At 44.1% G+C, this 14412-nt stretch overlaps 1 protein-coding gene across 1 annotated transcript in view; it reads right to left on the bottom strand.

Moving 5' to 3' along the window:
* The window catches only part of kcnh3 (potassium voltage-gated channel, subfamily H (eag-related), member 3), a 114398-nt gene that overhangs the window by 31581 nt on the left and 68405 nt on the right, over nucleotides 1-14412 (bottom strand). Inside the window, exons 4-7 of the mRNA XM_056580402.1 lie at nucleotides 14100-14239; nucleotides 11859-12117; nucleotides 9802-9959; nucleotides 8584-8785 (exon numbers count right to left, since the gene is read on the bottom strand). Coding sequence (XP_056436377.1) covers nucleotides 8584-8785; nucleotides 9802-9959; nucleotides 11859-12117; nucleotides 14100-14239 — 759 coding nt within the window. The remainder of the gene's footprint in view (nucleotides 1-8583; nucleotides 8786-9801; nucleotides 9960-11858; nucleotides 12118-14099; nucleotides 14240-14412) is intronic.

Below are 14412 nucleotides of genomic sequence, written 5' to 3'. Positions count from 1 at the left end.
CCCGCTCGTCCCCATCACAGCGGTGACCGTCTCAGCCACGCCCCCGGAAGGCTCCCGTTCCAGTTGTCCCACCCCGAGGCCACCGCCGAGGGTGCCGCCGGACAGCATTCCAGCGGCCGCTGTCATTGGCCGGGAGTCCGGAGACGGCCCGCCGTGGACAGCGAGTTGGGGTCCAGCGAGGAGGGCTGGGGACCAGGAAGTAGGGTGTGCCCAGGCGCTTGGCCAGCTCATGCCAGCCAGCCTAGGAGACACAGAGAGAGAACAAATTGAAGGCTTTCATAGTTATTAGGGTACTGTTTCATAGTTACTCTCTTCCCTCTCATAGTGAGAGAGAGAGAGAGAGAGAGAGAGAGAGAGACTAGAATGGACAGAGACGAGAGAGAGAGAGAGAGGAGAGAGAGAGAGAGACTAGGACTGACAAAGAGAGAGAGAGATAGAGTCATAGAAGGAGGGAGGGGCGAGAGAGAGGGGAAGGCATGGTGAGTAGAGAGGGAAAGATAAGAGAAGAGGGAGGGCCGGGGAGAGAGAGAAGACACAAATAAACAGTGGGAGTGAGAGAGAGAGAAGAGAAAGAGAAAGAGAAAGAGAGAAGAGAGAGAGAGAGAGAGAGAGAGAGAGAGAGAGAGAGAGAGAGAGAGAGAGAGAGAGAGAGTGGGAGCAAGAGAAAGAGAGAGGGGGGATATCGAGAAAGTGAGAGTGGGAGAGGAAGAACCAGAGAGAGAGCGGGAGATAGAATGAATGAGAGTGGGAGAGAGAGAGTGGGAGAAAGAGGGTGAGGGGAATACATGGAGGGCAATCGCTAGAGCGAGAGACAGAGTGGGAGAGATATAAAGAGAAAGAGAGAGAGAGACATTTATCAGCAGTAATTTATGTCCCAGTACATTTTAGAGCTGTCACACTGACGAGACGTATCAGACGGGAACATTGAAGGGATTGAAAACAGAATTTGAAGTCATCCAACTGATGGAGCCTGGATGGAGAAATGAAAAGAACGCTATCTAGGAAAGAGGGGTTGCAGAGTCAGGAAATTACCAAGACAGTATGTATCAAAGTAGAGCAGTCACACTGAGTATGAAGCGAGAGAATATTTTTCAGGGGAAAAAATTGCATAAACGCAGCAGTCAGGGAGATAACATTTAAAACATGCATGATGCAGCCTCTCTGCATAAAGTACAAGGATGTACCAATCGTCTGCATAATCTCCGGGATCAGTGTGTGTTTGTGTGTGTGTGTCTGTGTGTGTTTATGCGTGTGATTGTGTGTGTGTATGTATGCGTGTGTCTGTGTATCTATGTGTGTGTGTGTGGACATCCATCTCTATGGAAATGTGTGTTTGTGGGTAAACATAAACAATCATGATTGTGGGTAAATCCATGCCTCTTCATCACTGGATATTAGGCCCACAATGTTTGGGGAACTCTAAGCGGTGAGCCTTTGTATATGTGGACCTCAATTTGAATCTCATATCGATGGGAACAACCAATCATGTTCATTTCGTTGTGGTGGTTTTGGTCTATGGCTCTGTTTTCCTGCTGAATTTCATTATTTAAACATCACATAACGATCAGAAAATCAATGCCCACTCGAGGTGCTAAAAGCACGAAAAATGATTGGACCACTTTAAACTTCACAGCATTTTGTGGAAAAGGAAGTTCCGTTTTGCATTTGTGTCTGAAATAGTTTATTATTCATCTCATTGTTATACGCAGACAGATATGTGCGGTATGATTTACCAAATGTTCAGACTTTAAGTGAAGAGATATTTGAAGGCCAGCTATCTTTTCTACTGGGTTGCAGCATGTTTTGTTTTCTACATTCTGTCACCAAGGCCTTGCTTTTAAATTTATCTGTTGCTCCTGGTCAATCCAAGCACTGCAAACACCGCACACTGCTCCGAATATCTTTTTTCATAAATATTTTACGTGTCTAGTTTTGGATTACAGTGCAGTTGATTGTCCTAAATCAAATAGTGTATAATAGATACCACATGAATACAATTACATAGATAACTGAATTCAGCGCTTCAACAAGTGCATATAACTCTTCCTGTTATGCATATCTTTTTTCTTTCAGTATTCATTTAAAAATATGAAGCCCTCAGCGGACCCGATTTGTTATTTCAGAAAGATTGAGTTCATCAGCTTTATCAGAACAGTTTCAGCATTAATCAAATCCAATCATCCATAAGCCCCGTTTTCACAAGGTGCTTCGGATAATGTTACAAACAATGTTGATTTAAAGAATTGCAAGACCTCGGAGTCGGAGAGTCATAAAGTAATAGTAGGCACATCACGGGGATGTTTCATAAAAATGTGCATTCAACAATCCCAATGCTTCATATTGGCTGAAGGTTAGCGACATATGAGCTTAGCATGTGTCTCAACAATGCTTCCATGAGGGATCCTGTCTGGAAGAGATTCTATCACTTGTCAATCAAGATTGAATGTCCACTACCTCCGCAGGGGATTTTCTAGACCGATACAATATTAAATATAACCGCAAGTGGTGATTAACGGGGTCCGAGCAAAATTAAAAGTCAAGAACACAAAAATGGAAGATATATAAATATGGCAAATAATTTTGAAGGAAAGATGTTGATGAAGATGTTCCACTTAATGCAATACTGTGCCTCGGCATTCAGGTGAGCTGCAAAGCAATCGCCGAATGTCATGTTCAGAATGCTATAATCAGATTTGAACTCTCAACCTAAGGATCACCTGTAGAAGGTGATCCTATTGAGCCACTGATAAACCTGAACTGCAACCTCATTCACATGGTCAAAATGTCTATTGATAATAATAATAATAATAATAATAATAATAATAATAAAAATAATGGATTGAATTTATATAGCGCTTTTCTAGACAATCAAAGACGCTTTACAGTGAACGGGGAACCTCACTAACCACCACCAGTGTGTAGCACCCACTTGGGTGATGTATGGCAGCCAATCTGCGCCAGAACGCTCACCACACACCAGCTTGAGGTGGAGAGTGAGGGAATTAATGAGTCAGACATTTACACAGGAGGGTGATTACGGGGCCAGATTGATTGAGCCTGGATGGGCCAGGACACCGGGGAAACCCCTACTATTTGCGATAAAATAGTACAGATCTGAAAATTTGCACTGTTAATGGTATCCACCTAATGATAGCCGTATGGTAGTTATACAATAACAAAATGGTCATTTAGGCAAAGTGGGTTGAGACTGTGGACGTTTGGCTTTTCTATGAAATTGTGGGAAAAAGATGCATCTGATTTTAGAGATTAATATGATGAAAGAATTTTGAGTCCAGGTCAATCTAGTAAGGACAAATAAGGCTAGTTCATAATTTTTTCAAATAGCGCCACCTTTGGGTATAGTACCACAATTTGGGTTTATGGCTAGTGGGGGGTATTGGTATCCACCTAATAATAGTATAATAATAGTAATAAAAATAATAGTAGTTTTTTATACAATAACAAAATGGTCATATAAGAAAAATGGGCTAACTGCTCCAACTTTATTGGCAAATATTTCTCAAATGGAACTAAATGAAAAAAAATCTGTTTGATGACTGAGGCTTGGTCTAATGATTTTGCGATTTTGGTGAATTTTTGATTATTTTTGTAGCCTGTGAATCTTTTTATCATTTTTGGCTTTAATACGAAATTGTGGAAAAAGTAAACATTTTTATAGGGTTTTATAGATGCATCTGATTCTAGAGATTAATATTATTATTAGTATTCATGATTCTTTACAATAGCGCCACCTGTTGGTGCAGTACCACACATTTGGGCTTATGGGTAGTGGGGGTCATTGGTAACCATATCTGAACATTTCAGACAAGAGTTTTTCGACTTACGGTATAGGCTCCAGTATTACTTTTACAGAATTTGAGGGAAAAAGAAAACGGTACAGCAACAATAGGGGACCAAGAAGGTTCGCTGCTCGGACCCCTAATTATGATACTAAATGATAATTGTATGATAATATGTGAAAGGAAAACCGTAGGTGTTTCTAGGAAGGGGTGCTAGAGCAATACTGATGGCCCTGTCAGGGTTCACAAGTCATTGACTTGTGTTCTGATAGGTGTCAGTCCTCTTGGTTTATACTCATATTCAGAAGATATAAGTTAGAGAATTTCATAATGGGACTTTGATAGGCTGAGCAGGGAATCTAAATTTGATGTGTGCTTTGACGACTTCACATTTTCAAATATTTCAAACCCTAAATTATTCATCACCGTTTACAACTCCATACAACTCTCCTTTTTCATCACTGAACATGGAGCGTCGTGGAACTCCTACAAACAATTTTCCGCCTCTGATCAGCATATGAAAAGAAAACATTTACAGACTTCAAGATTTGTCTGACAGCTGGCTCCCGGCCACAGGCCGATCCTGATTAAACACAATAACACAGCCATGAGGTTCTTGTGAAAACTTTCAGTTCATTGTTCCCTAATCACGTGGGTAATTATACCATGTGGCAGGAATTGTGTTCAGCTTACAGGAACATGTAGACATTAGCCTTCCTGATAGGTTGTAGCGACGAGGCGTGCGTGTGTGCCTCACACGTGCACATCAGCGATACCAACAAAATACCTTTTGCGTTTTCCTTTTTTTGGGTCGTCATTTCGACAACACAGGTATTGAGTTAAACACACAAAAGGAAAATAAAATATATATTTTTATTCCAACCCACCATTTGCAAACCCATTTGTGTCAGCTGACAGTAGACACAAAGGTAAACAGCCCATTTAGTTGTTAACGATTCGTTGGCACCATCGCAGGCGTCGTTGTGTTTATCCAACGCAGTGAGCCGAACAGGTAAACAGATCGACAAACGTTCGACTGTAGTGCTAGCCAGCAGCGTCAAGAATGTCAGCACTCTATGGCCCTTGTGTTTACACACAAGTGTTTTTGAATCAAATTGCATATTGAAGGCCGCCGTCTAAACAGGCGGAAAAACTTGTACGAGAGAAGTGTCTCACACCTACCACAGGCTCAAGGATTTTCCCATAAAAGGAGAACAACAACAAATACACAATCAATTATATGTTTTTTAACTGAGAAATTGACAAAGGGCCGACCGAAGAGTAAATTAAACCGAAAGCCCTCAGTCTGAAGAGGCTCCATCTCTCTCACATTCTCACCTCTTGTCTTCAACGAGCTGGGATGCTCGAAATTCCTCCCTCCCCCTCGTCATAATGTACCCACTCCAGGTGATCTCTAATCACGACTGAACGCCTGGAACGGGATGCTTCTAATGTACGTTATCGGGGAGGGAAAGGTAGGAATTTGGAGCTGCGGTGCTCGAAATTCCCTACTACTTTAATATTTGATCACATTTTAAGAATGTGAAAATTCCTTTTAAAAAACGAGAGCAATTCTTCAAAAATGGAGGATAATGATTTTTGCATATTAAACACGCAGTGCATCAACATGAGTTCACATCAAGGACAGCATGTTTCTGAGTGCATGAATTTGAGTCTCCCTCAAGTGCTCTCCGTGGTTCTGAAATGTATTTGTCCATGGTCCTGATCTCCTCTCAGCTCCTGTCCTCTCCTCGCCTCATCTGTCCTCCCTGTCCTCTCCTCTTCCCTCCCATCCCATCCCCTCCTCTTCTGTCCTCTCCCCTCCTCTCATGTCATTTCCTCTCCTCTCCTTTCCTCTCCTCTCCTTCATTTCCTTTCCTCTCCTGTCCTCTCCTTTCCTCTTCTTTCCTTTCCTTTCCTTTCCTCTCATCTCCTCTCCTTCCTCTCCTCTTCAATTCCCTCCTCTCTCCATCTCTCCTCTCCTCATCGCTCTTCATCTCTCCTCTCCTCATCTCTCCTTTTCTCTTCTCTCCTCTCCCCTCCTTTTCGGTCATATCTTCTCTCCTTTCCTCCAATCTCTTCTCATCTCCCCTCTCCTCTCCCCTACCCTCCTCTCTCCATCTCTCCTCTCCAAACACACTTTATAACCATGATTGAGCACCTAGCCATGACTTTATTGTCAGGTGAGTCCATGCTCTCTTTAAGAGGTGACTTTAAAAGACGGCTGTCGTTCTCATGCTCCTGCTGACCACTTGGGTCAGATACTTTACGATGAAATGCGGTTACTTTGTTTCCTTCCTGTTCAACGATCCATCTGGTCTGTTTGGCTGATGTTTAGGAATAATGTGGATCTGTCCTCTCTTTAATGTTGTTATTTTTCATCATACTTCTATTTTGTTTCTCTTCTATAGTGTCAGGTAACTTACTTTCAAAATGTAATACATTACATATACCTTATTAATTAAATTTAAATTAATATGTTAGGTATTACTCAATACTTTTGCATTACTTTTAGCTACATACAGTTAACAGACAGGTACACACATAAAGCCTTATTGTCTATGGTTACCCCAAACACTCTCTGTCACATCCTCTGTATTCCAAACGTTGATGGTAGTAAATCATCATGTTTTCTTTTAACACTTGGTCGATTATCCAATGGAGAAGAGGGCAGGTGCTGGCTGCTATATGTTTGTGTGCCCCACCAGGGGTTAAGGGGACAGACAGAGCTCCGCCAAGCCTTGAATTATTAATAGAGCTGCAGATAAAAGTCTTGTGTCCAGTAGCAACCAAAAGGACACGCCTCCTAACACATGTGCAAGTGTGCACACACACACAGGCGCACATACACGCACACACAGACACATGCACACACACACATGCACACACACACACACACGCACACACACACACACACGCACACACACTCAGGTACAGTCCTGCCTTGCACAGGTGCAAGGCAGGACAACCAAAAGGACACGCCTCCTAACACATGTGCAAGTGTGCACACACACACAGGCGCACATACACGCACACACACACACACACACACACACACACACACACACACACACACACACACACACACACACACACACACACACACACACACACACACACACACACACACACACACACACACACACACACACACACACACAAAGAAGTCTGTCAGGCCTGAAACGGTTACATTCATGTTGTTCCCAAACATTTATCGCGAGGCAGAGTCAGGGTCACTGGGAAGGGTGGGTGAAAAGACCGGATGAAACTGTCTGTTGCCTGAGCGAACGGTGACGGGATTGGACAGTGACACATATTGGCCAGACTGTCACTGCAACTTTATTGGTTGGTAGTTTGCTGAGACAGCAACGTACCAGAAGTCTAGCATGGGATCCATCAATACCGAGAGAATCACAGTAGAGAGAGATTGAGGGAGACAGTGAAAGAGATAAAAAATACACAGAGAGAGAGAGAGAGAGAGAGAGAGAGAGAGAGAGAGAGAGAGAGAGAGAGAGAGAGAGAGAGAGAGAGAGAGAGAGAGAGAGAATGAATGCCGTGTGACATGCAGGACCTATTCATTCCCTTTAATGAGGGCAGAAAGCCAAAGTCGCCCAAGCATGACAAGAATGCCTGGACTTGTCTAGATCTCATTCTCATCTGTGCTCTAAAAAGAGGAATAAGTGTTCAGCTATGTGTTCTACCTGCCAGATACCTATGTAGATATTTGTCCTAGTTTCAGACTACTGACATTTGCAAAAATGAAGTCCCCTCACTTGTTGTTGTTGTGTGTGTGTGTACTTTATTGTGTGTACTCGCCCGATTCTATCATACTTTGTAATTGTTTGCGTGCGGGCAGGGTGGCCTTGGACATCTCACAGGGTGGCTCATGCGAGAAAGGATAAACACATCACGTCTAGCCGTACTACAGAGGAAAGGATTTAAAGGCACATTTGTTCCCTGGGACATTGCCGGCGTCTGTTAATTTGCAAGTTTGTGAGCTTTAAGCCCCACACCCTCTCGGTTACATTTTTCTAAGTGACAGAATATATATTATATATATATATATGCTCAACCATATCACATGTTATTAAGAACATCAGTTAGCGAGGAGCGTCATCACACAGAGAGCTGTCTGTGATGCTAAGCTGACACTGTAAACAAACAGCTGAGACAGTGTTGATTTGAAACCTTAACAGGCACTTTGTCTAAGAACATTGGTGTCCTGACAGGCTGTTTAATCTTGTCTTCCCACCGGCTATGGGAAAGGTTTACTAGTGCTGGCCCGGGTTTGGCTTCTGCTTTAGCCAATAACCTGCTTACAGGACCCTGCCCCCCCAAGCGACACGATTGGTCAACATGCACATGAAGCCAAACAAGGCAAAACACCAGTCAGACATGAGCTCGTCTTGCATTTGTGACACTAATTACACTTTACACTTAATTTATAATTTATATTGTTTGCACCGTCTGTTTTGTTTTCCCTGTTTGCTGTTGTTTCTTCTGTTTGTCTTGTCTTGTCCTTACTTTAGCATTTAGTCTAGCATATAGGCTACCTTAGCGTCTTTTTGTTTGAATTAGTACTTTACTAACTCTACTGTATTTTTATTGTAGTGTATTGTATTTTTATCCTGTGTCTGTCCACTGCTAATGGGCTGTTGCAACAAACAAATTTATCCTACAGGGGATTAATAACTGTTTATCTAATCTAACTACCGAATTGTAAATAGCAACGTACGCGTGTGAGCCTGCTAGCGTTAGCATGCTAGCGTTAGCAGCTACTCACCGATATCCCAGGACGTGGAGCCGTCGATCTCTCTGCGGCCGATGAAGTACCAGACGCAGGCCATCCAGTGGGCCAGCAGGGCGAACATGGACATGAGCAGGGTGAGCACCACAGCGCTGTACTGCGAGTAGCGCTCCAGCTTCTGCAGCAGTCTCAGCAGCCGCAGCAGCCTCACCGTCTTCAGCAGGTGAACGCCAAAGTACTGTCGACGGTGGTGATGGGGGGAGAGGGGGTGTTAGGGTGCGACAGGTTGACACACAACCCAATACCTCGTTAATAACTTGTTGAAAACCGTTTTGGATCGGAACACTGATAACATTTTTTTCTTTTAAGATTATAGTCTTTAATTCAATAGCAGGGTGTCTATAGCGACAGGCTGCATAATTATGCCGCATAATTACCCCTGTATTTTTATCTTACTTTTACTTTGTTAAATCTTATCTCACGCACTGCACTTATTTCATTACAGCAATGCAAAGTTTGGAGTGTGTTAGAAAGGTCTGAGAAAAGCCTCGATTTCAGTAGTCGTGTATCCAAGAAAAAAAAGGTTAGTAAAAAGTGTGCGATGTTTACTGTGGTGCTTAATGGTGTGCATCAAAATGTTATTGCCCCTCAAAGGCACAAACCCGTTCTAGAGATATGAAAACCCTCCCGAGGGCATGCGTGTGTACTCTGTGTTGTGAATACACTTGAAGTGCTGCGTGTTTGGCAACACCAATATTAATCAGTGGTGTCTCCAACAACAGCTGGTTTAAGGAGTGCTGGCTCCTTGCCGCCTGTTTGGCTGATGTGCAAACTAACCGATCCAGTGCAATGCCGATGCGATCATGCAGCCATATTTCCCCCCTTTGTGAGCTTGGCTCTCTGCCAGCTGTCTATTAGTGAGGACATTAAATGTGTGCTGTTGAGCATCTCATCAAAGGACGAAAATATGAAAGGCTTTTCTGCTTATTGCGTTTTTTAACCAATAGAACGCATTAATGTGTCGTGGAGACATTCGTTTTCGCAGTAATTTTTCCGAACTCAACACACACACACACACACACACACACACACACACACACACACACACACACACACACACACACACACACACACACACACACACACACACACACACACACACACACACACACACACACACACACACACACACACACACACACACTGTCCATCCCCAGGAGAGGCCTAATGGCATGTAGGAGGTGGCTGACTCACCACACTGACGTTGAAGGCGTAGAGAAGGTCAAAGGGCAGGGCAGCGATGAGGTCAACAAAGAGCCAGGTGGTGACGTAGTGGACGCAGATGGAGCGGGCGTCGTACAGCACCTGGCCCGACGTGCTGACAAAGGTGGTCCGGAAGTTCAGCAGGATGTCTGTAAGAGTGGTCGCACCACACACACACATTAATAAGTTATTAGCACGTTTCGAGTTTCGTGGTTCATTTGACCGCTTCTAATGAGCATGTGTATTTACTTGAAATTTGCATTTTTTTCATGCCATAAAATGCTTCACAGGCCATTAAATTATGATCAAAATAATACCGGTAGGAAAGAGAGGAAGACCGACAGACAGACGGACGGAGACAGATAGAAGGAAAAGAAGAAACAAAGAAAGAAGGTCAAAAGAAAGAAAGATAAAAAGAAAAAAATTAAGAAACGCTTAACTGATAACTAAATTGTTGCTTGGTGGTGTATGGGCCTTTTCTTAATCCCTTGTCTTTATACTCTTAGTATCCATGGACTCTGTACTTTGTGTGCAAAATACACATTTATGATGGATGTAGCCAAATAATTAATGTCTGCTACATAGTCATAATAAGCCACGAGAAGAAAGTAATGAAAGGATTGGAATGCCCAAATATATTTTACACGGAAATTGTAATCTCGTTACTCTCACACTGTACATGAACCAATAGGATAGGAGACGTGGCATTCATCGACATCGGCATTCATCATTAATACAAAATGGATTGATCAATAATTTAAGCCATTTCAGGATAAAAACGGAGTGGAAGTTAGGGATGGCTACTCATTGTTGTGGACAATCGGGGTGTGTTTCTGAACAGATGGGACCAGTCAGCTAAATGGGCTATCGACTGACAAGATTCAGCTGTTTAACTGCCCAGAGGATTAGCATGAGACAGGGGTGGAGTTTGTCATGTAATTCGGTTGCCAGGCTTATTGACATCTTCAGTGCAAGGTCGTTAAGGGTTCCCGTCCACTGTGCAGCCCTTGCAGAACCACCCTACAGACACCCAGACTAGCAAATGTTTGCTGGGAAATAAGCGAACAGTGATAAGTAATGTTTTATTGAGGATGGCTCATGTCCCTTGCTCCATGTGTTTGCGCCATTACAGATAATATTATGCAACAGCCACCTTTACGACGTGTCTGAGTCTAATGTGGGTTTGTGATGTGTTTACTGCCTTGCCGTTGGCATTAGTGGTGGCTAATTAGGCAAGTGAGACATCTTTGCATTGTTTCAAATTATTTTTCATTTGTTGGATGGTCCTGCCTCGCAGCACCTGATAGCACCTGAGAACGCACAAGTTTAACATCGTCTTTCTTACGAATGCACCTGAACAGGTTGTTTATCAGGGCCTTGGGTGAGTGACCAGGTATGGAATCATTCAAATACAATTGAGAGTGGATCAATGGAATCCAGCCCTTTTTAGATGAAAACAATTGGATCGGCCAAAGCAGACATTTCCTAAGCCCACAGAATAGACCAACGGTGCATAAGATGAATACAACCGCATGCCAGGTATCGTTCGCTTCTCTCTCAGTTCCCCGGCCCAACCGTTGTGGATCTAGATCACAGACCAATATTACACAGTTGGGGTGTGATGACGAAACCCTTCAAGAGGAGTGTTCCTCTTTAAATAAAAATTCTATATAGGCCTTTGCTATTTGAATGTATCAAATATATATTTGTTCAATATTACATTTGAATACATTGAAAAGAGTAGCAAATGCATGAAGAAGTGAATATTTTGAAAGATGTTATAGCCCCCCCCCCTCCCCCCACACACACACACACACACACACACGCCATCTAAAAAGGGAAGCCCCGCTCACATAAAAATGAAACTGCTTTCAAGTCAAGTCTCCAAAATACAACAGTATCTCTCCAAAAAGAATAGGTATAGGGAAGCATTGTGTGTGTGTGTGTGTGTGTGTGTGTGTGTGTGTGTGTGTGTGTGTGTGTGTGTGTGTGTGTGTGTGTGTGTGTGTGTGTGTGTGTGTGTGTGTGTGTGGGTTGTGCTCTCGTACCGAGCATGAAGAGGATCTCCACCAGGATGTCGCTGACACTGGGGGGGCTCCGCGAGCCGCCCCCGCTGCCCTCGTCCCGCCCCCCCACCACGGTGAAGCACACGTTATAGGGCACGGTCACCGCCACGTAGAAGGTGGCCAGCAGGATCAGCCAATCCCAGCCGGCTTTGAAGGCGCCGTAGTGGAGCAGGATGAAGCGGGACTTCTGGATGGCGGCGACCTTGTACTCTGGGATGGGCGGCTTGTCGCCAAACATGTTCTGGATCCGGACAAAAGGGAATCGGAATTTCACCCACAACACGCGATGTGTGAAGTGTGTATTCTCTACCTCTCTCTCTCTCTCTCGCCTGCTCTCTCTCTCTTCTTTGGTTTCACCTTGTGTCTTCACTCCCTCTCCACTCACTCTTCTCTCCCTTCCTGTCTTTCTCTCACACACTCTCACACAGACCTGCGTTCCCTCACTGGATTTCTTTATTTGTTGTGAAGTGCTTTTTGCTGACAGGGGACAATGACAATACAACCACACACACACACACCCACAAACCCAAACACACACACACACAAATCCCCGTCAGATAAACATAAACGCAAACACATAGACGCACACACACACACACACACACACACACACACACACACACACACACACACACACACACACACACACACACACACACACACACACACACACACACACACACACACACACACACACACACACACACACACAATAAGACATTACATAATCTAGTATCAATGCATTGCAGTGAGAGACAATTATCTAAACAACAGGGACACAGGGAATACAGCATTTTGCAGGAGCTGAGCTTATGGCGCTGTTATGGTTTCAGTAATCTTGGACCCAGCAGTCCTAGAATGTTAAAGCAACACTTTATGGGGGACGTTGACGACAACTAACTAGTCTGCTTTTATTATTTATTATTCAGAAATAGTCTGAAGTCTTATTTGTGAGATGAGTGTTAGAGTGAATGCTGCTGCTGACCTTAATATCAGAGACTTCTACTGCAACACGATAATATCGATCATTGTATCCAAGCTTATCGTGACACTATTGAATTTTTCTCACGGTTGAAGCTGTCCTTGCGACAATGTCTGACATTTGGCCTGTCAGCCTCTTTGTGTGTATTTGTGTGTGCATGTACGCTACTGCACTAGAGTTGAGGGGGGATTAGGGGGGATGGCATCCCCCTTTGGAATTAAAATGATCAAAATTCTGCAACAGCCATCCCCCCTTCCCATCCCCTGTTATTGTATCAATTAATGTGGAAATATTACCGCTATTTCATTATAGTGGTTTCCTTTTTCAATTCGGCGCAACGTTACTTTTCCCAGGGACAGATTTGACAGCGACACTACATTCTCGGGCAGTATGCTATTGCGCAAGCACACAGGCACGCTTGCTGCGCGCCTGCGTACTTGCGCAATAGTGCCTTCACGAGCCTATCATTCCACACCGTACGAGACAGACACAGCGTGAAGCTGTCTCTGCATCTCAGACATCGCTTCCGCAGGCAACTCTGTCCACTTTTCTCCCTTTCATTCCAACCCGTGAGCAACGCTAGTCTCCCTTCTCTGCCCAATGAATTTAAAAAATAAATAAATAAGGATCAGTTTTTAAAATCCTTAAAAGTGATGCATGCCTCCGAACCGTGTGAGCGTCTGATCAGCTGCGTTTTCGGGGATAAAATAAGAGCGTTGACAGTAGTCATCGCTCTTATTTTATCCCAAAAAATATATAATAATACATTATTATATACACACCGTTGGTCTCCCACTATATGCGCTGTCATCAGCACAAATGATCTGCCCCTAAAAGTTAAAATCCACCATCCCCCCTGGCCTTTTTTTACAACTCGACCGCTATATCTGTTATGTCCTTGTGGATCATTGTGTGCTTGTATGTGTTTGTGTGCCACTTAGGTCGTGCAGCACCAAAGTGGGTGCGAGACACTGGTAGTGGATAAGGTGTCATGACCCTCTCCCTACACACACACACACACACACACACACACACACACACACACACACACACACACACACACACACACACACACACACACACACACACACACACACACACACACACACACACACACACACACACACACACACACACACACACATGCAGACACACTCACCATGTAAAGCATTTGGTACCCTGAGAAGCGCTGTATAAATTCAATGAATAATTCTCATGGTGTGCGGGAAGGAGTCACTCACGTTGTTGAGCTTCAGCTTGCTCTTGTCTTGTTTCTGCAGGTGTCCGGACAGGTGGTAGAGCACCGCGCGGCTGCGCCGCCGGTTAGCATTGAACCCCGGGGGCCGTGTCACCTGGTGCACCTTCAGGCCCGTCTCCTCGTCTGGTGTGGTGGGGTCAGACGTAGGGGTGGTGGTATTAGGGTGGGCTAGGTGCGGCGTGGCTGGGGGGCTATCCTGGACCTTAATGTCATTCACGCACAGCAAAGCTCTTTATACGTGGGTTCACTTGGGTTTGGAAGAAGTCTCTGTCACTTGGCTCTGTCATTGTTTTGGT

This window comes from Gadus chalcogrammus, chromosome 20, assembly GCF_026213295.1.
Source record: "Gadus chalcogrammus isolate NIFS_2021 chromosome 20, NIFS_Gcha_1.0, whole genome shotgun sequence".
Lineage (NCBI taxonomy): Eukaryota > Metazoa > Chordata > Actinopteri > Gadiformes > Gadidae > Gadus > Gadus chalcogrammus.
Note: the sequence above shows the minus strand (reverse complement) of the source record. Positions and strands in the feature narration are given on the sequence as shown.